The sequence below is a fragment of the Falco naumanni genome, chromosome 4 (assembly GCF_017639655.2).
Source record: "Falco naumanni isolate bFalNau1 chromosome 4, bFalNau1.pat, whole genome shotgun sequence".
In the NCBI taxonomy this organism is placed as follows: Eukaryota; Metazoa; Chordata; class Aves; order Falconiformes; family Falconidae; genus Falco; species Falco naumanni.
The window spans coordinates 85,701,057-85,725,495 of NC_054057.1; the positions used below are offsets into that span (position 1 = coordinate 85,701,057).

Genomic DNA, 24,439 nt, shown 5'->3' on the forward strand with positions numbered 1-24,439 from the left:
GCTCTGGGGCAAAGACATGAGAAACTAAGCCCTGGAAGGAATCTTGTTATCACATTAGAAAGGATTAACACCCTTTTCTTAGCCAGCTGCCCAGTGCACATCTTTCTCTGGGCTTGCAGCAGCTTTACAATGTATTTTCCTCTCCCTGTCCCTTGGCATGTTCATGTGCAGGAAGAACAACAGTGGGGCAGGAAAGTCCATTGTCTCCCTTGTCAAAGGAGGCTGAACAATTATTCTCTGCTCCATCTTCCCCCAGGCTCAGTCCTGCCAGCCCAACCATCCCATGCAGGGCATCATCCACAGCCACTGGAGTACGGTGTGTGTGTGCTGAACACAATCCTGCTACAGCTTTATGAGGAGCAGAGGAGGAAAGGGAAAAAGTGGAAAAAACTCAGCACCAAGCAGGATCCATTCCCTCCAAGAAGAGTTTGCTCTCTGGAGGAAATCCTGCTGACAACCCAACGTTGCAGCACAGAGTGATGCCAGGAGGAGCAATTAAACAGAACTCAGAAGTACCTTTCAGACAAACTCAGAGCTGTCTGCACCTTCTTGCAGCTCTACAAAAGCCAAGGAGCCAAAGGCAGTACAATGCCAAGCAGGTACGGAGTTAATTAAGACTGAAGCACTCACATTATAACTGTCCTGCAGCATTAGATAAATACACAGCATTTCACATCTCTCCTGCTTCTAACCCACTGAGTTCTTCGAAAGGCTCCATGAGGGGGAAAATGGTACTCTGCGTAACAACACACAAGTAAGGAGCAGCCCCAGCAGCAAGAACCCAGACAAGCTGGGGGTGACCAATTCCTTTATTTATGGTGACAGCAGCTTATGATGGCAGGAGGGAGCCAGAAGGGCTTCGTGGGGCATACACATCCTGGAGATCTTACAGATAAGCTGCTGGCTTTGCTTGCTATTCCCATGCATGCATACCAAGCCTTCCTCACAGACCAGACCATGCAAAAAGCCCTTGAGAAATTCCCTTTCCAGCTCCCACTGCCAGGGATCTCCTGCACTTGCTCACAGAGCAGTGGAGACCAACCTGGCGCTGCTGTCCCCCAGTGCTGTGCAATGCCAGGGGAAGCAAAGAGGTGTCTGAGCCACCGGGGCCCTCTGGAGCACCGCTCTGGGCTCCAGGGCTGGCTGGGCAGGGACAGCTTCTCACATGCCCTCAACAGCAGTGACCCACTCCAGTTTATTGTTTGCCAACCTGCTACTGCAACAGCCCAGCAACTGCCTGTAATTCTTTCAAAGTCACCTCTCAAAGAGAGTCCTTAATAAAACAACCTCCTTCCAGCATGATACTGCATTGCAACAGTGCAATTTTCAAAGGGAGAGAGAAAGCAGGTATTTTCAGTGCACCTCAAAGAAGTCCCCACATTTCTATCAGAATGTACTATATTTAAAAATAGTTTCCTTACTTGAAGCGGCCAACTTTCAAGGGGGATTTAAAAGAAAAGATTTCAACAGGAAGAAGAATGATGGCAAAATCAAAGTCAACTCTTCCATCTGATGCCTGCTGTAAAGTTGAATGGCCCAGAAAGCTGCTGGCAGTGAGTGTGCAAAGAAGCATGCAGCAGATAAAATATATTTGAATCACCAGTCTCTGAGCAAGCTTACACTTCCTTTTCTCCAGAAAAGCTTTGGGGTTATGACCCTTCCTTGCCTGGCACCCTGGATTGTGTTCAGACGCTCACCCTCACTTTCAAGCAGTTCTATTCCCATCTGGGAAGGTTTGACACCCCCACCAAGGTGATCCCCACCAATAACTCGGGTCTTCCCCTTCACAAGGCTGTAAAGAAGATCTGAGCCAGGACCATCACCTGCTCAGCCCCAAACTGGGTGCACAGCATGCCTGTCCATCCTCCAGCCCCTTGCAGCCTGCTGAAGGGGTGGTAAACACTATTTTAGACTGAAGACACCACCACTGGGACTTAGTAGACAAAACTAAACCACCAGAATCTCACTACCCCTTTCCTGCAGAATGCTACTCTATTTACTTCTAACCAAACCCAGAGCTTAACATTAGCCCTGCATCCCCTGGGTAAAGGTTTTATTGTTTCTGTTCTCTTTGGCAGCTCTCCCTGGAAGCGAATGGGTGGTCAGGGCTCTCCAGCACCAACGCCAAACAGCAGCTTGGCGCAGGGATGGAGTGTATGAGGACATGGTGATGGACCCACTCCAACCCAGTCCCGAGCTTGACTTTGCCTATAACTCCATACTGTCTGCAGGCAGACCGCATCTTGCTGCTGGTCCCCAAGACCTGCCAGCTTGGGCTCAAGGCTGTATATTTTGGTCCCTCTATACAACAGCAGGAAGATGCAACTCTGAAATGCATTCCCTGGTACTGCCACTCCATGCTTTTTCCCCTGATACAACTTGCTGTTGGGTATTAAAGACCACTGCAGGGGTCAACCATATCCCGATGCCTGGCACTATGGATTCAGAAGAACAAATGACAGGAAAGATGGGAATAGCTCCATCTGGATTCACCAAAACTTCCACACCAAGCTCCAATCAACCTGGGATAGCTTCTAGCTGGAAATGGAGGGACTGGTCCATTGCAGGCAGGTTTCTCAGGTCTAAAACCAACTCAGCAAAACACAGACCAAGACAGTAGCTTCGGTCTGGGTGATGGTACCAGAGCAACCCACATTTTTTATGCTGATACAATCACCACTAGAGCTGGAATAACCCAGTCCTGCAACAAAGCTGCCCCACAGGCACGCCAGAAAACTCATTTCTCCCCATTTCTCTGGAATGCTGTAACTTTGTTCACAATAACCCCAACCACATGGCATCAAGCAACAGGAATTGGGCAGAGGCAATGGATAGCCCACAGCCACCCAAATCCACCACTATCTGCTGCTGGAGGGGACACAAGAACCAACACAGAGCTGCGGTGAAGTGGGAAGGAAAAGATCCCTTCCAAACCTCCTGTCCCTTCAAACAGAGCTCCTGAGGCTTAGCACACAGAGCCCTGACTTTGCCTTCCGTGACCCAGACCAAGACCCCGATAAGAAAATCCTGCAATGCTTTTGATGCTGCTAATGGCCATTACATAACAGTCTGCTTAATATCTGTACTTAGCAAACCTTTCCCCCTGTGGTTAATTTTAAAAGCTCTACTTCGCAGGAAATCACACAGCATTTTAGAAACCTGGTCAACGAGATGAGAGGGACTCACTGAAGATAATTACAGCTCTGCACTCCTTGTGCTCAAAGCACACACCGCCTTCCCCATGCAACCAGGCCACCAAGCACAGCTTTAACACCACTCTTCGGGCTTTTCAGTGACAGCTCAGGAGTTACTCTGAGTGAGAGAGGGCCTTGGTGACCTGCAAATACCTGTCATGGATGCAGGAGAGAGCTTGCAAGGTTGGCACAGCTAGATGCAGGAGCAGAAGTGTACACACGACAGACTCATCGATTTTCTGCTCTTCAGCATCTCTGATGGGATGAGTAAGTATCATCAGAGACAGTCTGCAGTACAGCGAAGGGCTCAGAGAGCTGAAAGCCACAGGACTAATCAGGGAAGCAAGAACAGAACCTGGGGTAGAGACGAGGGATAATCTCTGCTTGTCTTCCAGACGGAATACAAGTTGTAGACAGCAGATTATTACAAACATATAATTACAGGCTCGATCTTCTCTTAGAGAGCTAGAATTGCCCAGATTAGCTGGTCTCAGGCATTTCCTCACCTCGGAGGCACTGACATCTCCAGCAGTCTCTGACAAGAGCCCTTTGGAAGGATTTTCCCAGGCAGACTTCCCTTTTCTGTGGAAGCTTGCAGGCTGCATGTTGTTTTGATCTTTTTGTTGTGCTGACAGGTTTTAAGGTGTGTCCTTACATTGCACCTCTGAAGGGGCAAATGCAGAACAGCCCAAGCTCAGTATCATGCTGAGGGTTTGCTGGGGAGCAGCAAGAGCTGGACTGCCCCGTGACGGGGGATAAGCCAGGAGCCAAGAGTCATCCCAGTGCCAGCAGCACCTGCACAGACAGTCTGAGCACAGCCCAGGTCCAGCAGCAGGGTCCATCCAAAGCCCCAGGCACGGCAAGTGTTATACCAGATCTAGGACCCATCCAGGGAAGTCAGGCAGGAGCCAAAGAAACCAAGAACAAAAAGCTAGAGACAAGCACACCAACAGCACAGCTCAAACCAGAACAGGGTACCCCAGGCTAAGCTTAAATAGAGCTCCTGGGCCATGGGCAGGGTGTGGGTGGCAGTCCCAGGTGAGGCTCCTCAGGGCAGTTAAGGCCTATTAGCACCCTCAGCACCTGGCAAGGATGCTGGTCCCTGCAACAGCCTAGACTGGAAGAAACAAAACTTAATTTTTGTGCCAAAACCAGCAGGTGAACAAATGTGCTGCCCATCCTGGATGCCTGTCCCAGACTGAGAGCAGCGTACAAGTGTCTTTAATGCATTTCACACCAAGCTTCTTATCTTAATATGCCTGCAAAGATTTGTGTGTTTCAGTAGTATATCCATGGTGCTGTCTGCACCAGCATGCAGACCACCTCATCAAGCCCCTGCCAGGTGGTGTGGTGTGCTAGGTGACTTCCCAGACCTGTACAGTTTTGGGAACTAGCAATTCTAGGAGAGTTGTAATGTGTTTGTTTGGTTTAAATCCTTAAATTCCCAGAGTCAGGGATCTCAGTTTCCTCAGACAGAGGTAATCCAAACCACTAATGTCCTTCAGGTACAGAGAGAAAACAAGAAAAAGCCACTCCAAATGTTCAGCAACTTGCTGACAAGTGTTTTTTCTCATACAAAAAGTACCTAGCCAGACTCAGAGACCTGAAGCCAAGAAACCTGTGAATCAAGATGACAGCCCAGTTAAGAGCTGCCATTGCAGCTGTGCAGCGTGGCCACGTTGTGCTCTCACCCACAGTGCTGCTGGATCCAGCCCTGGCTGCATCCCGGCTGGACACCAACCCTGCTGACCGCTGGACTTTCTCTGGCAGGGGAGAGAGAGAAAAAGGCAGAAAAAGTGGAGGAGATTTTTTTGCTGTACTTACATTGCAAAATTCCTGTCTAGGAAACACCTGTTTCTCAGCAGCCCTGCCCAGAGCTGCACACCGACAATCCCAAAGATGAAGAAGACAAAGAAGCACAAGAGGAGGACGTTGCCTAACATAGGCAGAGTATCTAACAGCAGGGTGACGAGTATTCGCATACCTGTAGGGAGAAGGAGAAAACAGGTCAGAGGAGTCCTTTGAGGGGGAAAGCAGGAAGGCTGTACCATTCCCAGCTTGGTTGTGCAGCCAGTGCATCCTGGGCAGAGGAATTGGGATGTTTACGTTTTCCCCTAGGCCTTAAGGCTGAAAAGGAAGGTAGAGAGTGCAAAAGGCTTAGCAGCAAGTGGGAACAAACAATGTACATATCTCCAAAGGGTGGACTTAAGGATGGGATATTCGGATGTTTTCAGTAACGCAGTACTCAACAACACACAAACATGGGCAAAGCTGTGAGACAGTCTTTCCTGGAGAAACACCTCCACAAACCATCAGCCTCTTAAGAAATTGTCAAAATATATATCTATAAACATATTGAACATCTCTCATGAATCATACAAATTGTTCCCCTAAACAATACATAGCCTCGCGTAGGATGATAGCTGTGGCTGCTCTGAGCATCCTCCCTGGACACCTCCTCTTCCAAGGAGGACTCCTCTCCTTGCTGGCTACAGGACTGCCAAACAGGGAAGGCAAGGGAAAATTTGACTTTTTTGAGGGGGAAAGCACTGTGCAAATGTTTCTTTCTTGTTGAGGAATGAGTCAACCTTGCAGAGCCTCAGCTAAAACTTGAATTCCCATTCAGCACATTCCCAGCATCGCTGCCTAGGGGAGAGTGGTCAAGGAGGCAAGGACTGGGCTGGCACCTGAGGGCTGCCCTGTCTCTGTCTCACACATCAGGGCACCTTTAAACTCAAGGATAAAACAAGAATAAAAGGTGAATAATGACTTGCAGCTCAGCAGTTCAATAGAGGTTAAATGAACCTCTGAGACACTGACCAGCCATCATTTCAACATCTGATAACTGATGAGGGGAGAATTAATGAAAAGCGGAAGAGGCAAAGGCAAATACTAAATTATAGCAAAGAACAAAGCCAGCAACCAAGCCTTGGGGTGCCGGCACTCAGCAGAGAGCAGGGCTCCAGTTTATGGCATGGTGGAAATCAAAGTGGTTGCTGGGTAAGGTGAAATTGCCACCTTTGGAGGCATTCGATCCCACTAAAATTCTGATCTGCAAACACTTTTTCCTGCCTGCCTGCATGGAGTCTTTTCCCTGTTCATTTCCCCTAGCAGGATGCTACTCTCCACCACTCATCCCATTTGAACAGAGCCACGTTTACACTGACACTGTCTCTTTTCCCCCACCAATTTCTACACCGGCTTCTTCCCTCAGCTGGCTCCCAAGTCATGCCTGATGCCTCTCCTGCTAGTTCAGTGATGATGCTGGTCTGCAGCCTGGCATCTGTAGACCCCAGAGATGGGTGCTGGGAGGAGCAGGGTCTCCAGGAGAGAAGTGCCCATCCGACCTGGCACCTCCCAGGCTGCGGCAGGCAATGCTGAGCCCCATTGTGCTGCTACACCCTCCTCCTCATGTCGCTCTGCCAGCGGAAATGCATCCCAGCCAAGCAGGGCCGAAGCTGACATTACCTTGTCAGCATGGCACGAGTGGATAAACTACCCTGGCCAAGAAGTCTGCACTAATAAATAATTAGGTGTGAGTAATAACCTCTGCATCCCAGGGCAAGAGCCTTTCAAGGTCTCCATGCCCAGCTGCGTCTTGGCTCCGGCACGGCTCCCTGCTGCTGGCGCCGGCAGTGGGTGCCTCTCCAGAAGAGCCGAGATCCTGGCGCCCAGCCCCATGCCAGCCCTGCCGGCTGCTCTCCAAACCCCATCCCGGTGCCGCCCTGGCGCCAATGCCACCCTGCGGGGAAGGGACACGGCACTGGCAGCCAGGCTGTGGCAGCAAGCACCACGGGTGGTGTGGGATGCCAGCCAGCATCCCTGCCATCTCCTGTAACCGCAACGCCGGTGCCAGCCACAGGGACAGCACCAGCCTCTGCTCCAAGCGCAGAGGGAAACCCAAAGCAGGAGGCAAACGGGGGGTTGATTTTGTCACGCTTGTTCCCAACATGTGCTGTCACAGTAAGCCCCCCAGGAGCACATCCCACAGCACTGCCCTTCAGATTCGCCTTGCAAATCTATTTTGGAAAAACAGAAAAGACTCACTTAATTCCCACTGGAAAGATGATGCTGGGCTTTTCGCACACCACCCCCCCACCCCCAATATCCTCACTCTTTTTTTTTTTTCCAAAAATGGTTAAAATTTATCTCTCTGTGCCAGACAACTTTTTTCCGCTCAGCTACTTTTGGTATTTTGGGTTGTTTAGTGGCACCATTCTCGAGATTGAATCCATCTGTTCGCTATCCGCTAAGGGTGCTCTGGGCTCTCAGCAGAATGTCAAGTGTGCCATGGGAAAAGAGCACGAGCATTGGTTAGGCTGAAATGAGGATCAGCATTTCTTTTCGTTCCCATTCCATGTGATGCCTGGTTTAAACAACATAGTAGAAAAATAAAAATAAAGCAGTGAAATGGATTTGAAAAAAGTGACCACTACTACAAAAAAGCCCCTTACTGCATCTCCTGCCAAACATACAAGTTGCAGGAATTACGTTTTTCCAGGCATTTTCAAAAAATAATTTCTAATAGACATGATGTTTTTATTGGCTACGGTTCTCCTTTCTTTTCTTAACAAATAAAATAAAAATGAAATAATCTTGCGGGTGAATTTATTGTGCCTGGAAGCGAAGAGCTAATAGCACTGGCTGGAACCCAGGAAAATGCCCAGGCATCACAGGGATAAATTGCCAGGCTATTTCTCATAGTTTCTTGCTTCCCCTGTGCTGTGACTGAACACCAGGCTCATCTCTTCTGACCTAGCTGTAATTTGTATCTGCTCGACATCCTTTTGTGACTGCCACTGAGCCAAAAAACCCGGCTCCTGCCAGTGGTGCGGTGGCCAGGGGGGTGTTGCTGGTCTGGTGCTGGGGATGTTACGGATGGGGCTGAGTGACCTGCGGCTGCACCGCTGGCTGGGGCAAGGTGGATGTCCGAGGTCAGCCCCAGGCTAAGCTGTAGCATGCCCATGGATCAAAGACTAGAAATGTAACTCTGTTATTACTGGGAACTGCAAAAATACAACAAAATAGAGGGCTGTCACTATCCATTCTCTGCACACCCTGGATTATATCAGTAAAAGTACAGAAGTTAAAAGTGTATGGAGTTAGTGTCTCATAAACAAGTAAAGGCTGTGATTATCTGCCCTCCAGGAACAGAGATATTTCTAAGAATACTAATCCTGCCCTGGCACTTGTTCAAGACACGGGCAGTGTTGTAAGATCAGCCTAGCTGCTCATCAAGCTGGGCAACTCAACTCTGAACACGGACTGAGCTCTTTGGATTTAATCTCACATACTATTAACAAAAAATTGAATATTTTCTATTGCCTCTCTTTTGAAAAAAAAAATAAAAATCCAAATGGCAAGTGTAGCAGAAGACAGCCTAAAAGGCTTACTTCAAAGCTTCAATATCAGACTCCTAAGGGAAAGAAACACAAGCTGGACCTAGATCAAAATTTCACCTAGACTTGGAGGCATTTGGATCCCTGGGCCTCGGTTTAATAGGCATGTAAATCCTCAAATTCCCATGGCTTCTGCTCTCAGCCCAGCTGAGTCCCAGCCTGAGACTCCCACTATTTCAAGGGAGAGCTACAAAGGGCTTTGTGGATTTAAATAACTTCTGAGCCTGGTTCTCACCCCAGCCTGAAGCCTCGGCAGAGCTCTGAGCTGAGCACGTGCCAGCGTCCCTCTGTTCCTCCCCATCCCAGCGAGGCCATGCAGCCACCATGCTCAAAATCCTGGAGGAAAACTTTCTGTTGTGCTTTCCGGCTGCTCCAATACCCTGGTAACAAAACCTCATTAGGAAAACAAAGCCCTGGTGGGTTTCATTGTCCCTTTTAGCCTCTCATTTCTTTTTGCCTTGTTTTTAACTTCTAATGATGTCACTGTTGAATGTAGAGATTTATTATTATTTTTAAAAGAATAATCCTGAAGAATTTGAGCTCAGAGAGAAACTTCAAAGACTCCTGTGCGTAAACATCCATCTGTTCTGTTCCTTTGCATGTTCATCTGAGGTACTGGAACCAAAGCCCTTCTGGAGGAGTTTGTTTTGCTGTGCCTAGCTGTGCAGACATGATTGGCAATTAATCTAGGCAGGATGTTCAGCGAGGACCAGTGGAACTGTGTCATTTTTTTTACAAGGAACCTCTATGATTTCCATACAATGCTGTTGCATTTTGGATTGAGTGGATTTTGGTTAAAAAATGATGCAAGCACTATGAAATTAGTACCTTGCAAAAGATTGCTCAGCAGACAGCTGATTCCAGCAGGAAATTATTTCAACTCGTTGGTTCATTTTTCAAATTGGATTTAGAAGACAAGCAGCTGAAGCCACTTGAAAATAGATTTAGGGCCCACTTGAACTTTCTATCATGGATGAACCTAATTTTGTTCTGCATGACAGCAGACCCTCTGTGGTATTTTACCAGCAACAGAGGCTGCTGCACTTCTAATCCTGAACACAAAGAAATGGAAAGACCTTAAATAGCTGAGAGGGGAAAATGAACCCATCCAGGGCAAGAAGATCTTTCTTATAACTGACCTTTCCCCTTTCTTTATAGGGACTTCATTATTTACTTTACACTAGAAGCAGAGAGTTACTTGCCTCAAAGAACTCATGAAAATGGAAAACAGCCACAAAAATTCCACCCCCCCCAGGTATAAAATCTACTTGCCCTTTACTAACACTGAAAATCATAATACATGATCTCTGAATTACCATTCAAAATCAAAAGAAATGAATTTGCTCTCAGCAGCAGGAGAGTAGGCTACTGCTGCAAGGTTTAGCAGACAACGCTAGCTGAAGTAGCTGTAACCCCCTGGTTTTCCCGGGGGGTGAGCCAGGAGAGCCCCAACTGCAGTTGTGTGGCTGTGGTGCAGCCAAAGGGGTGACTTACTTGGGACCCTGTTAATGGCTCGTAGTGGCCGAAGTACCCGGACGGTTCGGATCGCAGACAAACTCACGTTGTGTCCGTCCAGAGAATACTCCATCATGCTGCAGGGGAAAGAGGAAAGGCGTCAGGATGTGGGATGCTCGTTGTCTGGGCATGAGGGTGCTGGGGCTGCCTGGGGTTGGGGCTGTTGCTGCCTGCATGTTCTGGGAGTCATCACCCATGTGTTTGCAGCACATGATGTGCATCATGCTGTCAATAGGGGATATAAGGGATATTTCAGCGTCTAAGAGGCTGAAAATACCCACAGGAGCAGCAGTGGTGCAGGGGCTGGCAGGCAGGTGTGCTCCTGGGCTAACGGGCTGCAGGCACAACTAACACACCAGAAAGCAGGACTTGGCATGACAAGGAGCTCCAAAGTTGGGGCCACAGAAACTGGGGCAGAGGGGAAGCCCTTGACTATCTGCTCAGCTTCCACAGCTGTGTTGCTCTCCTTTTCCATGAGCTTATCACACTCTGGCCGGCAGCGCATCCATGGCATTCCCAGGGAGATTACTGCACAGCTCCATGCAGCTCCAAGTCAATAAGATGTTTCTGATATTACACCCCCTACTAGCACCCCAGCGTATTTTCACACCAGCTTATCTCTCCCCCTATGACAAAAATGTGAATAATCAAGCCTACAAATGATGTTGAAGTAGTTTGGTTTCCATTTTACTATTAAGAATAGAGAACATTTTCTTTTTCATGCTCCATCTCCATTTCACATAAACATTTCTCTCCCAGGCTGGGAAGGATGTTAAGTCAGTTTTCTTGCTCTTTTATAGCAATGAGTGGCAAATGTGTGTAGTGTTGCTTTTTTAATGGGGTTATGGCTAGTTAGCATGGCTGTAATTACAATTTATGAGTTTGACTACAGGGAAGCACTTGTAAATATGTCACAAATCTCTCACCACGCCTGTTCAAATAACGTAACAGCATCAAAAGCAACCCTGCGAGTAAGTTGTTGGATCCCATGGAGAAAGAGCTTTTGTTTTGCTTTGTTTTTTTAAAATAAACAAACAGATATCGAAGGAGGAAGGCAGATATGAGCTGAACTGCTGCAACCATGCACTTCAGAAGCCTCAGTGGAACGAGAGATCTTGCAGCTGAAGCATCCTGCAGCCGGGATGGACCAAAATTGCTACGTGCCATCAAGAAGCAACAGCCGAATGGACTGAAGCAACAGCTGAATGGATTTCAGGCAACAGCACAGGGAGGTTTGGTTTCGGGCCAGCCTTGCTCAGGCACATAATTGCCTATGTGCCCATGCTCTGCTCTGCTGGAGCGGAGCCTTGCACTCCGTATTTGATGCCTGCCCTGCTCTACAAAGTTTAATTGGGAATATCTAGATGTTCTGATGTTTGCTTCTCTTTCGTCTTTGTCCTGAAGCTGTTCGGTGTAAGCCTGTGATATCATTGGCATTGCACTGAGGTGACTTTGTCCTGTTAGCCTTAATTTGCCATGCAGAGGCCAAGGTGATTTTGAGTTCGTTTTGGTGATAACCTTCCAGAGATTTTTTTTTCTTTTTTTTTTTAATTTCCCTGAAGTAGTTAGTGAGTCTTTATAAATCAAAACCACCTTAAAGCTTGTATGTAGGAGCTGAGCCGGACATGATGAATAGCTTTAAAACTCAACACGGCACAAAAACAGGTTTTAAATCTAACATGTGTTCACTAAGCAGCCAGAGCAGAGCAGTGGGAAGCAGCCCGGAGCCGCACGAAGGACCACCCAGCGGGAAAGCCATCGGAAATGCCCGTTCACACCTGCATTGAGGGGCCTGGAGCCAGCCCCAGGTGTCTGCTCTAAACAGACCTTGCAGGAATAGACAAAGCATTGTTTAAAGTCCCTGAAGTGAATAGTGCTGAAGCCTGAATCTGCTTGCTGGCGTGGTCCCAATACAACACACTCGCAATTTATCGGGTGGCTGAGTAAGTGAATTTTAGTGTAACTGATACAGTTTTTGAACTACTAATAGCATGTAAAAGGAGTATGAAATGCCCCAGTGGGAGCTGGTTTTGTACTCCAGAGAGCTCATGCAACTATTAGCATGTTAAAGGGCCAGCTCCAGGGGCCACACTTTTACTTGGCCCTTGGAGTTTCAATGGGGCTGATAAAAGATGAATAATTCAGGATTTGACCTAGAAAACAGACTTTCTGACCCTGATAATTTGGGATTCTGTGATACTCCATCTAGGATTTGAAAGTAAGTCTCAGGGGGATCTGCACTGCCCACCGAAGCCAACATGAAACACTTGATGGATTCCAGATTGGACCTTCTCCAAGTAGTGAAAACATTTGAAACCTTCATGAAAAAGTCAAAGGTGCCTTTGTCAAAGCCAGGCTTAGGGTGTTGTTCTCATATCACACTTGTAAACCAAGAATACCCTGGAATGCCCAACAGAAACTTGCTGGAGCTGGAAATTTTGGTTATGCAGGGACTGGAGGTCTGGGTGGACTGGCACTTGGTAGGTGACTCTCTACAGCCTCTGGGTACTAAAAAAAAGGAGGCACAAGCCTTTGCAATGTCTTCTGCCATGAACGGTTTCCAGTCCTTCAGCTGTCAAGTTAAAGATGTCCAAAGCATATCATATGAGCCTGCAGAGTCTACAGGGACTTGAGGCACAAGGAACGTCTCTGGTTTCAGATCCTGTGGACAACATTTTTGATGCTCAAGAAATGCTCTCAACCTGGCTGCTGGACAGATTGAAAAGTTGTAAGCTCCATTCAGTCTGAAATTTTCCGGGGTACATTTCTCAGGCAAGGAAAACATTAAAGGCCTTTCAGTGCTAGAGCAAACTTCAGACACAATCTGTTGCTAGAGGCAGAAGATATGTTTATTTTGTAGTTTCCCGGCTTACCCTCCACTTTCTTTGGTGTACTTGCTAATAAGCCAAATCGGCTTATTTGAGGAGACTGAATGGGACAAACAAAGCAGGCAGCACTGCCTATCACTTGCTTCCCTTCTTATCAGAAAAAGCCTCAGAATAACTTCAACACATCCACCCACTTGCTAGAAAAAGCAACTCTTATTCCAGTCGTGTGCTTCCTGCTAAAACCACCTCCAGTTTTCGGAGCAGACACTGGATCTGGTGGTGGTGGGAGAGGTGGGAGAGGTGAAGAACCCCAGCCCATCACACAGCTCCTCCTTGCCTTCCACCAGTGTTAGTGGCCAGCACAGCCTCTCTTCTGAGAGATGGGCAATAACACCACAGGTATGCCCTGTGAATCATCTGGAGATGGCCCAGGATCAGCCAGAGAAAGGGCTGTTCCTCTTCTCATCTTCAGCCTGAGTAACGCCAGACTGGCAGCAGGGCTTCCCATCGAGGTCTCCTGGTGCTTCTGCTGTTTTCATTCTTCTCAAACACATTCCAGCCACAGAGGGTGGGGAAATACACTGGAAAACTACCCATCGACTCACCAGCCACCTTCCCCCTTGTCCCAGGTGCTAGTGAATAAAGATCCTGGTGCCAAACCTGGCTCCGCAGTATGAGCAGAGGGCTCAGCCTTTCTGCACACAGGTGCTATTTTATCCTCCCACTTTGCTGGGATGATCTGGTCGATGATGTGGGGAATCTCTGCACGCCCATCAGGAGAGCTCATCCTGCAGGTTCAGCATGGGGAAACACTGTTGGCACGCTGGTTACAGATGGCAGATTTCTGATCCCAAGTTCCCCCTGCAACCACAGCCTTGTTCTTCTCCTGCTACTTCTGGCTTAAATGCTGCAGCGCTTTGGAAAGAAAAATAATTAACTGCTCCTTTTGTTGTCCCTGCTGTTCTTTCTTGGGCTGTAACTGCACATGGGTTCAAAGGAAGCTCTGCTCAGGGGACCTCATGTTTTATTCAAACCAGTAAGGCCATTCCTAATTGTATTCAAGACAAATAACATGGAGCAAAACAAAACTCCATTAGTGCAGTGAAGATTGTACATCACTAATGTAAGGGTAAAAATGCCCCAACATATTACAGGAATGTTCTAATTAACCCCAGGCTGGTCATTATAAACTCAGGAATTCAGAAATAAGGCAGAGCTCTGTAATTAAAGCAGCCTGTCCCTTTCTAGGGTATACTAAGCAGGTAAGAGAGCCCGGCATTTCTAAAATCCATGTATTTATAGAAGAAAGTTTTAGACTTGCCAAGCTTTTAGTCCGCTCAGTTTTCCCCTATGGGTGTGAGGGAACTGGTGTCAAAAGCACCCAGATCTTCCTTATATCTGTTTATTAACACATCCTGCACAAGCAAGAAGCTGTAGGAGATGGTGTTAAAATGTAACTAAGAGAAGTCTATAGGAGGCATTTGCATGCACTTGTAATTTGGGTCAACTTTTGGCTAGCTTCTTCCACTGGGATTTCAACCTTCTGAACCAATTTTTGGGCTAGGTTCTCCTTGTTTGGCCAGTTTCTGTCTCTCTGCCTCAGTAATGGTGTCACATAGCAGGAGTGGGGCTGAGCTGCTATATTTTACCGCCTGTTCTGGAGACAGCAGTCTTAATCGCGATCACAGGAACATTCTGGCCATCACAAGCACTAGATCAGTGTGCGCTTGATTTGACAGAGATGACACTGGCGAAAAGATTGCCGTGGAAAAGCAGATGGCTTTTGCCCTGACATGCATACCCCACCCCATCATCTGGTGTGGTTGCCAGAGGCGACACCAAATGAGACTTATGAGACTTTGCCTTGGCTTGAGCCTGGCAGCTCTCACAAGATGCTATGAATACTGGCCAGGACAACCTAGAGATTTGGCTCTCTGGGGACTTCTTGCCTTCACTGCAAAGAACAAATTTATGAGGTTTTGTTACTGACCCCGCCATCACGATGAAGAAATCCAGGCGATTCCATGTATCTCCAAGGTAACACTTCTGCCCGAAGATCCCCAGAGCCACCATCTTGATGACCATCTCCACCGCAAAGAAAGCGAAAATGAAGTCGTCAAATGCCTGGAGACCAGTAAAAGATTATTACAGTCAGTTCTGCTGTGCTCTCTTATCAGGGAAAGGGAAAGCAGAGACGCGAGCACTCCATCCGCAGCGGTACTCTGTACACCCTGGCAGCTGCTGCAAGGCAAAGCCCTGGTACCAAAGTGCCACCTACTGAACTCAGAAATCAAACCTGCCATACCTGATGGGTGACGGCAACCCCTGAGCATAGCTCCTGGGTCAGCCCACTGCCTGGGAAGCATTAGCAGCTTCTGTTAATCTACCGGCAAAGATAAAAGACATGGCTGTTGTACAGGTTGGATGTTTTTCTTGGCATTTAAAGCCTATGCATCCAACAGCAACTTGTGGTTGGGTCCATGAGGTCTCAGCAACTTGCAGTGGAAGCTGTGTTTGCAGACTGGGCAGCTCATACCTCCTAGAAAGAATTTGTCCCATCTAATAGGGAGATGTAATTCACCTCTGATGTCTTCAGGACTCCCAAAGGGATCAAGGTTCCTACCCATGGACCCAGACACAGCTGGGAGTGAACGGGCACATCAAGCAGAAGCTGAAGCAGTAACTATAAAGGCAGCTCTGCTGCATGCGAGGAATGGCTGGAGTGCTTCCTCATGGTGCAGAGGCTCAGGGCATCCCCCTGGCAAGCCTGTGTGCCCAGCACAGGAGTCTCTTGATGAAGGCCAAAATTTTGGGGTTTAGATTACTGCAAGAACAAGAGAAAATAAAGGTGTGTAATTGAATCCATTGGTGCCCTATAGAACATGCCTCAGCCTTTACTTAAAGAATGATTTCTGTAGGGTAGTGGGGACTTGGACAGCTGTGATTTCTCCAGTCTTCCTGGAGACTATAGGTACCTGAATGAAATGTGTATGCACTTGAAAATACCATGAAATAGACTCTATTGCAAATATTCTTCTACATGTTGCCTGTAAACTTGAACATCGGGAGATACAGATTGCTCGTAAATCATGTGCAGAGGCTTTGTTGTTTTGAATGACAGAATTGGTAAAGCACAGGAACTTCTCGATCTACAGACATGACTGCTGCTGTCCAAACCACTCTCTTAATGACTATACTGTTTGCTATTGTGTCTCTGACACTTCCATTTTTAGGTCTGAGTGGATTAATGGTAAAATTAACAAAGCATCCACATGGAAGCCAAGTTCCCACTGCGCATCCATGTACCTCTGCGTGGCTGTGTGTGAGCATCATCTTCTCTGGCTGTTGGCTTTATCAACCAACCTTTCCCTTGTTAAACTACACAGAAGTTTTGCTCCATTATTTCAGTTCATTTAATATCTGGCATCTGAACACCTCCAGAAAGTAGTTCAGGTTTTCTACCTCATGTTCTGGCTTTCATTCCCTGCTGCAAGCTGTGACAGGGTAAGGGATAATGATGGCTTTACTTGCAGCCCTTTCCTGCCTGCAAATGCATCAGGATAACACTTCAGGTTTTGCAAATATACTCAATACGTTGTCATCATTCAGCCTGTATTAGAAACAGATTTGGTGCCTGGGCTCCTTGCAGGCTGTTATGTGTATCTATTCTGGGGAGAACAGACCATGCAAATCGTGTGATTGCAACCTGATTAAATTATGAATAAAAGGAAGCAAATAATAAGCATTCAATAATGTCACCTCCTTGTCCAGGCAGGATTCACTTTGTCTGCCTGGACATTTTGGCAGGGATTGGCATCCCCCAAAGCCCCACGTGGGCGTATACATGCAGAAAACCAGCAGGCATGGGGAGTGAAACCTTTCAGGAGAGATCAGACACCCTCTGATGGGCTCTCTGGGGCAGCTTAGCCCACAGCTCCCTGCAGTGTGACATTTTCTGGTGAAGGAGATGGACTATCCACCTCTGGGTCCTGCTTCACTCCAACCCTGAGCCTGACCCTCTGAGGCTATCCCTATGCTGCATGCAGCTGGTGGCAATATTTTCTCCAAAACTGATCTCGTTCTGTAACAAACCTCTAGTGCCTTCTCAGCTCAACTGGTTTACTTGGCTCTGCATTTAAGAGATCCTCTTCTAAGACTGAAAGAGGGTTTGATGGTAAACTCTACTATTGCTGGCATTTGCAGGCAGTTCTGGACCAACCTTTGCAAGAGGCAGGAGAAGCTGGTTGGAAGGATCCCACTCGCATTCCTATACTGCTGAAATGCTCAAAGGGAAGTAAAGCAGCAGATATATGCAGGACTCAGCTGAACCAAGCCTGCTAGCACTACCACGTGTCAGTAGTCCCTGCCTGGGTTGATGTAATGCACTAGAAACAAGGAAAGTTGCTTCCAAGCATGAGAACCGAGCTGCTGCAGGAAGCCCAGCGCCAAGGTGCAGCCCACACACCAGATGATGCTGGGATGTGCTTCCAAAATGAATCCTGTGGGCATATGGCAGCGAGGGGATTGCCAGGACACAGTGAAGGATGAAATGACAAGTGTGATGCCCCACTAAGCTTGGGATGGCCAGCAAGGGCCTGTGAACTCTGTACAGGTATGCATTTCCCAAAGGGCAGTTAACCCGGCACTCGGCAATGCAGCACTTCAACTGGTGGGCTCTGCTGTGGAGGACAGCAGGCATGGCCTTGTCCTGTGCCATTGTGTTCATAAAGAAGGGAATTAAATGTCAAAGTCACCAGTGCTGTAGTGCACAGACCAGACTGCAGCAATCTGAGAGATGCTGGCAGTGAGCTGGCTGGGGTAGAACCGACCAACTGCAAGCAGGAGGTTCCCTGCGGCATTTGCCATCCTGTAGTTAAAAAGTGTTCAACACCTCCAGTGGGAGCTGGATGCCCAGTTTCGAGCCCCCCTACCCTTATTAAATGTGTAGAGAAAGGATCATGCTGGGTAAGTCTAAATCAGTCAGCCTTTGGGTCGCATCTAGGGCCAGCAGGTCCCCTCAGAGGACAGGCTTTGCATGCCGAAGCATGGCTTATTGGGAAAATCAGCCTTATGGGAAGGGCTTTCATGGCTGGATCCTGGGGGAGACAGACAAGATGGGGGTCCCAGCTCCCGGGACGGTCACCACCCTGCATCCCGCACGTCCCAAGCAAGCAGGGCTGCGTAGGATCCTTACCTCCAGGATGGTGCACCGCTCCGACTGGCACTCCACATCCTCGCAGGGCTGGAACATGCCCAGGGTGACGCAGTTCAGGAGGATGACCAGCATGCTGATGTGCTCGAACCAGGTGAGAGGAAGGTGTTAAGGAGAGCACACACTTCAAAGTCAGGAGGGGGGAAGCTGAGGCACCATGCTGTTTACACATCAAAAAGCCTTCACTCCTGGCACAAGCAAAGAAGAAAACACAGCCAAACGGCCCAGATTTGCTGAGGTTTGAAGTTTTTGGCAACTGAGGAAAGGGCCTTGGAAAGGATGCTCCTGTTGAGATGAAGGAACAAGCCATGCCTTTCATTTCCTACACAGCAGCAAAGCCAGAGAAGTGCAACCAGGCGCACAGCTATGCTTTCCCTCTCAGGTCCCACACACTTCATCCTCTTCTCTTCTTCATGCATGCCCAGGGCAGCTGAGAGCAGAGCAGCCTCTGTCCTCCTCCCACAGCAACATTTATCTACAGATCTCAAAGAGTTTTAGCAGTGAATCACCCCACAGGTCTGCCAGAATTAACTCTTTCACTACCAAGCTAAAGAAAGCAAGACAAGGATAGATTAATTAATTCAGGCACCACCACCACCAGAAAACCCGGCTTGTGCCTGGTTCCTTGCTCCAACCAGCAAGGTTTCTCTGCTGGTTTCCATCTCGAGTCATGAGAACATGTGCTGAATACAGGTTACCTCATTCCTACCTGGTTTCTAAGTCTCAAGGATCTGTAGAGTCCATTTTGGGTTTTACATCATGACCGAGGATGAAGACAAAACAAAGCCAAGCTGGTGGCACAAGTTGGTAGCACCAAGGATGGCATCCTGTCGGGATACAGATATAAACCAGGACCCAGGGTGCACAGCACGGGCTTTGAAAAGGAAGGAAAGGGCTCAAGGCTGGATGTCTCCAGGCACCAAAAATCCCCCAGAAGACTGTACGCTCTTACAGGACCCACCAGTGCTCAACTGCACTACTATCAGTAGTTTCAGTGTAGTAAGTGGCGATTTGCATCACTTGATTGTTGAAAACCAGGCCCAAAGCTTATGATTACTGCTGCTGGTATGACTATTAAAAATAATAAAATAAGACTTGGGAGAACTAAATAGGAGTTTCACAAATTAAGCAGGAATGAGAGATCTGTTCTTAGGAAAATAATTGGAAACATCTGTGTATGAATAAACCCTTATGCTTTCAAACACACAAACATATGTGAGCAAGGGATCATGGAGAAAGAACCACATAGACATTGTCTTATTTCTGATAACAACAGTTCTTCTGCTTTGGAAACCTGAACAAAAAACCCTTACTGTATTTACCTCTGCTGCTTTTAGATACATTTTATCTGGCATTTTATTAGTTCAGTGTAAGATTTATGGCAGCATAGGATTTGGTGTGTACAAGGCTGCAGTCTCAAACTCCTTTTGCATACACACTCTCATTTACCCAGATTAATAGAAAAAAGAGAAATCAGCAGGGTCTGGTCCTGCAGCTTCCCGAAAACCTGCAACCAACCCACTTCTCATTTTAGAGAGGGCCTTAATTTAAAAGTTCAGAGCTAGGATCACCTTCGAGCCCATGCTGGGGACCAAACACATCAGACTTGGAAACGCAGTTGTCTAAAATGGAAATGCATAAAATCGAATAAACAAATTAAAACAAAAACCCAGGTCACCTCGTCAGCGATGCAGAAGGAGCTGGAGCAGGCAAAGCTCATGGCCACAGCCCCAGAGGACTTGTGCATCGCTGAAATACCAACATTGGTTTACTTTAATTCCTCCCTCCCTTCAATGATTTCTTTCTGATTTTTGACATATTTAGGGGCTGTTTGGATGCCCTTTCCTTTTGCCTAATTAGATGCAGAGTAGCGATCTTGCTCCACAGAGAAAATAGCCTGCACTGGACCCAAACAAAGCCCAACCCGTGGCCATATCCTACTTACAATATTTGCATTGCTTGATGGGATTCATGTGGAACTCCCTGTAAACAGGGCTCCTGTGCTATTCCCAGGGTGCCTGCAGTTGCATTCATTTCAGTTATTATACTTGCAGATAATTTTTTCCCTCTAAAGTAAAAAAAATAAAAGCACCTGTATTTTGAGCTGTTAAAAAAGGTGTAACTACGCTGATGCATTAGGTCTCCTGCTTCCCCCAGAGGAGGGGAGCACACTGGCCCTGTGCCTGGTTGCTCCAACCTTGCTCCTGCCCTGGGACACTGATCCTGGGCTTGTGCCAACTCCATCCCCTGCTGCTCCAGCACTGGGGAAGTGTACAACGTAGGCTTTTCCCCACCACAAGGTGATAAGGCTTTTGACCCACCATCCACCAAGGGTTGCTGGTCGTGTTCTTGTTCTCCGTCCTGCTCCCCACCACCTGAGCCCCTGTTTCTAGCAGAACTCATCAAGAATTAGATTTTGTTTTCCATTAGAAAACACTGATTTGTCAAAAGTGAATCATCAGCAGGGACCGGTTTTGATGGCAACATTCAGTTAAGACAGACTTTTTTTAAAAAAATATGGAAGAATCTGTCTCTTGAAAGGCAGAAGCACAGCCCATTGCTGAAGGGAGTCCTCAGGAGCATGGGAAACCCTGATGGATACCAGGGTCTGCCGTGCCCCAGGTGCTTCCGTCTTCTGGGTTGGTGCCTGTTTGCTGCTCAGATCACTCTCATAATGATATAAAATGACAAACATTTCAAAAAGAAATTTTTCTGAGCAGAAAACCTGCCTGCCCTCTGGATTTGGCATCTGCCCCTGATTTTTGGTTTCTGTGGAGTGACTGAAGCCTAAGGCTGAAGATATTTGTGGGATGAAGCCCCTGTTCTGCTGAGCTACCCCGGACATTTGTTCAGGCACTCTGCTCGTCAGATTTCTAAAAAACTTCCTTCCTTTATTCTGAATGATCTAATTAAGTTTTTTATGGTTAAATAATCACCTGCAGGAGAAGAATTGTCACTGGAGTGGAAACAAGTGCCTTGATTCCTTAATGACAGGCAGAACCACCACCGTCCCCTGTCCATCTAACATCAAAGCCAAATTTGGTGTATTTCAGGATGTCAGAAGTGTTGTTTTAATTTTCTAAGAGAAAAAGAAAGGCTATCCCACAGCTTTGTGGTCACAGGTGTTTAGAGGCTGTCAGCATAGTCAGCAAGGCTCAGCCACGACTGTGAAATGGAAATGACAATGCTGCTGCATGTAGAAAGGAAGGAGACAAAAGAAAACTTGTGTTGCCTTTGAAGAAAAGGCTGAAAAGATGGAAGAAAACCCACTGTAAGGAACAGTTTTGCTTTGGCTGGAGGAGGGAGGAGGAATCCCCTGCTCAGGGCTCAGACATTTTCTGGGGATGCTCCTGTCCTCCTGTCATACCTGAACCCTTCCCGAAGGGATGCGGCTGAAGGGGTCTGAGCTGAAAGGTCCTGTCCCTGCTCAGCCCTTCCAGTCCACCTTCTCCTCCTGTGCCTGTGGCTCCCTCGAAGGCATTAAGCTCCTGCCCTATTTATTTTCACATCTGATTAATGACAGTGAAATCCCTAATTCGAAAGTGGGATTACCCTGAGTGGTCTGCCCCAACAAGACTAATCCTCCCTCCCTCCGGTACACAGATATTCAAGGGAATTTCAGTTCATTGAATTTCAGTTCACTCCCCACTTCCTGGCTCCTGGCTCCAAGGAGCCCCAAAAGCTGTGATTTAACACCCCAGAGCCCCCCAAAGCCACCCGGAATTCAGCAGCCATGTGGATACGTCCCAAAGCAAACCCCTGGGGGGTGGGAGATGCTGCTGCTTTTCAGGATGGCATTACAGAGAGCACCTTTGTGCAGCATCCTTCCCATGAAGCCTGGGCCACTTCCAAATGCCCATCAGGAAAGAAAGGTCCCATTCTAATAATTATGGGAAAACACCCAGAGGAGAAAGACATGAAAAGGTGGGAAAAAAGTCTGAGAGCAGCCCAACACTGGGCCTGTGCCAGCAGAAGTAGCAGAGAAGGGGCTGGGGCAGAAGTCCCACGGCACAGAACAGCCTCGCGGATGACCCTGCAGCATTGCTGCATACCCTGCCTGGCTTTTTTGGCCATCAGGAGGTCAAGGAAGGTGAGGGATGGTGACACCCAGCTCCGCCATGCAGGGCTCTGGCTCACACCCTGAGTGGCACTGGAGATGCTGAAGCTGCGATGGGTTAGGGCTGGCTTAGGGCTCTCCTGGTCCCCCGGCAGCAGCAGTGGCTTCGACCCGCTAAAACCGTGACTCTGCAAAAATGGGTACTTCTGAGTTACCATGGAAACTGCTGCTCTCCAGGCCACCGAGGCACCACCCAGTTTAAAAGCAACCAACTTCGCAACTAGGAGATTTGAAAAGCAAAAGATGCAAAGGGGAGATCTAGACTAACTGCTGGAGGCAAAGATAATTGCAAAAGATTTGCTTAATATTTCTTCCTCTGCCACAAATTCCAGGGTAATGACATCTCAAGCGTATCTGGGCCAAGCTCAAATCCCCCAGACACCCTTCAGGCCGGAGCTGGGGAGTGGCAGAGCCCTGTCCGCCCGGGGGGAGGGCTGCTCCTGGCCGCACAGCACTGTGTGCAGGATTGACACAGCCTCTTACACTAAAATCTAGTCCTGAGTTTAGAAGTAGCATCACAGAAACCAGGCTCTGCCCCAAAATGTTTTTGGCCCCACCTGCTGTTAGTGCAAGGGCTGATGCTGATGCTGTCCTGATGCCGGTGCTCTCCAGCAGCTTTTCAGAGGGTTTTACTAAAACCAACTCCAGGAAAAGACCAGGAGCTTGAGGATTAAGAGCTCTGGTTGCCAGAAGATACCTCTGCATGGGCAAGACCTGCTTTTCCCGCTAACCTCTGCTGTGCCAACATAGCTGGTAAGGCCTTGACTTGATTTTAAAAGAGAGATGGGAATTCAAGGGTGTGTTGAAGCAGTTGCTCAAGAAAATCTCGAGTGTTTCCAGCAGGAAAACCAAATGGCATGAGCCCAGTGCAGAAAGCTGAGGCTGGCTGGCCACTCGTCGACTCCCTGTCACCTAGCCACTGGTAGCAGTGCCAGCGGATGAGTTTGAGGAGCTGGCAACCCAAAATAAAGCTGTGTAGGAGCTGTGCCTGTGTTCTGCCCAAAGGAAGTGCTCCCAACACCTCCTGCCTCTGTCAGCAGCCTCTGCCCTCTGCCACTGGCAGTGGGGTTTGCACAGCTCCTCTGTCACCAAGGCAGTGACACAGCAAGACTCTCATCTCCTAAGGAAATTACCGATTAATTAAGGAATCCAGCTGACAAGCACAGAGAAAAAAAAAAAAAAAAAAAAGTCTTCAAAACTGCCGTCTGGTGGGTCCAGAGCAGAGCGGGATGTCAGAGTCAGTTTGCATCTTAGGATGCAGAGCGGAGTGAGGATGCCTGCAGTGGTATGTCATTTCATACCATCAATTTGTCTTAATGCAGCCAGTGTTTCCTGTAGACAAGTTTGCATTCAGCCTCGGATTTAAATTTTTCTTTTCCTCTTTCCCTTTTTAAAGCAGTGCATTTGTGACTTTTTGCATTACTGACCTCAGGCCCTAAACCAAGGAGCAGAGGAATGGGGCAGACTCCGGTGTCACCACAGCACCTCTGGCCAGCAGCACACAGACCTGCCCACGGGTTGCAAGGACAAAACCCAGAGGGAGAACATTAACAGCCTGGCATGCAGACCCTCACATTTAGCTTTGGAAGAGACTTAATTCCATTGAGTTTATGGCAACAGAACAAACCAAAGCAAAAGCAGAAATAACCAGTGTCCTCGCTGAGCTCAGCGCTCCTGCTGTATTTTGCAGCCATTTAGTCCAACCAGTTTAAGCACAGATCTAAGTACAGTGAGAGATCAGCTGCAGCCCAGCCTGACAGCTCCTGACATCTCCTCTGGAGATGGTTTGCACACCACGACATGGATGGTTGCAGGCAGAAGCAAAGAATGACTCTGCTGCGCTGAAAAATGCCAAGCCCAAATCCAGCGTCCTCCAGCTCCTTCCCACCATAAACCTCTGCTTCTCAGCCGAAAGAGAAAAGCAAAATTAACTGCAATGATGCAGCTTGGATCTCTGTTTCACACATTTTAGCCAGCAAAACAAAGTGGATAGTTTGTGTTTCTAGAAGACTTTCAGATCCTTACATATTTGTGGAATGCTATAAGGGGATTTCTTGCACTGTAGGTCAAAGTCTAGTATTTTCTTTAAAAATTTAAAGGCCCCCTTAAATACAAAAGTGAAAGAAAAATAAACTGCTTGTCTTGAAGACTAGGTTTTCAATATCTCTTTTAAA

At 47.8% G+C, this 24,439-nt stretch overlaps 1 protein-coding gene across 1 annotated transcript in view; it reads right to left on the reverse strand.

The window, feature by feature from the left end:
* The window catches only part of CACNA1H (calcium voltage-gated channel subunit alpha1 H), a 254,734-nt gene that overhangs the window by 108,611 nt on the left and 121,684 nt on the right, over positions 1-24,439 (reverse strand). The window contains exons 3-6 of the mRNA XM_040592883.1: positions 18,131-18,242; positions 14,927-15,060; positions 10,088-10,185; positions 5,019-5,178 (exon numbers count right to left, since the gene is read on the reverse strand). Coding sequence (XP_040448817.1) covers positions 5,019-5,178; positions 10,088-10,185; positions 14,927-15,060; positions 18,131-18,242 — 504 coding nt within the window. The remainder of the gene's footprint in view (positions 1-5,018; positions 5,179-10,087; positions 10,186-14,926; positions 15,061-18,130; positions 18,243-24,439) is intronic.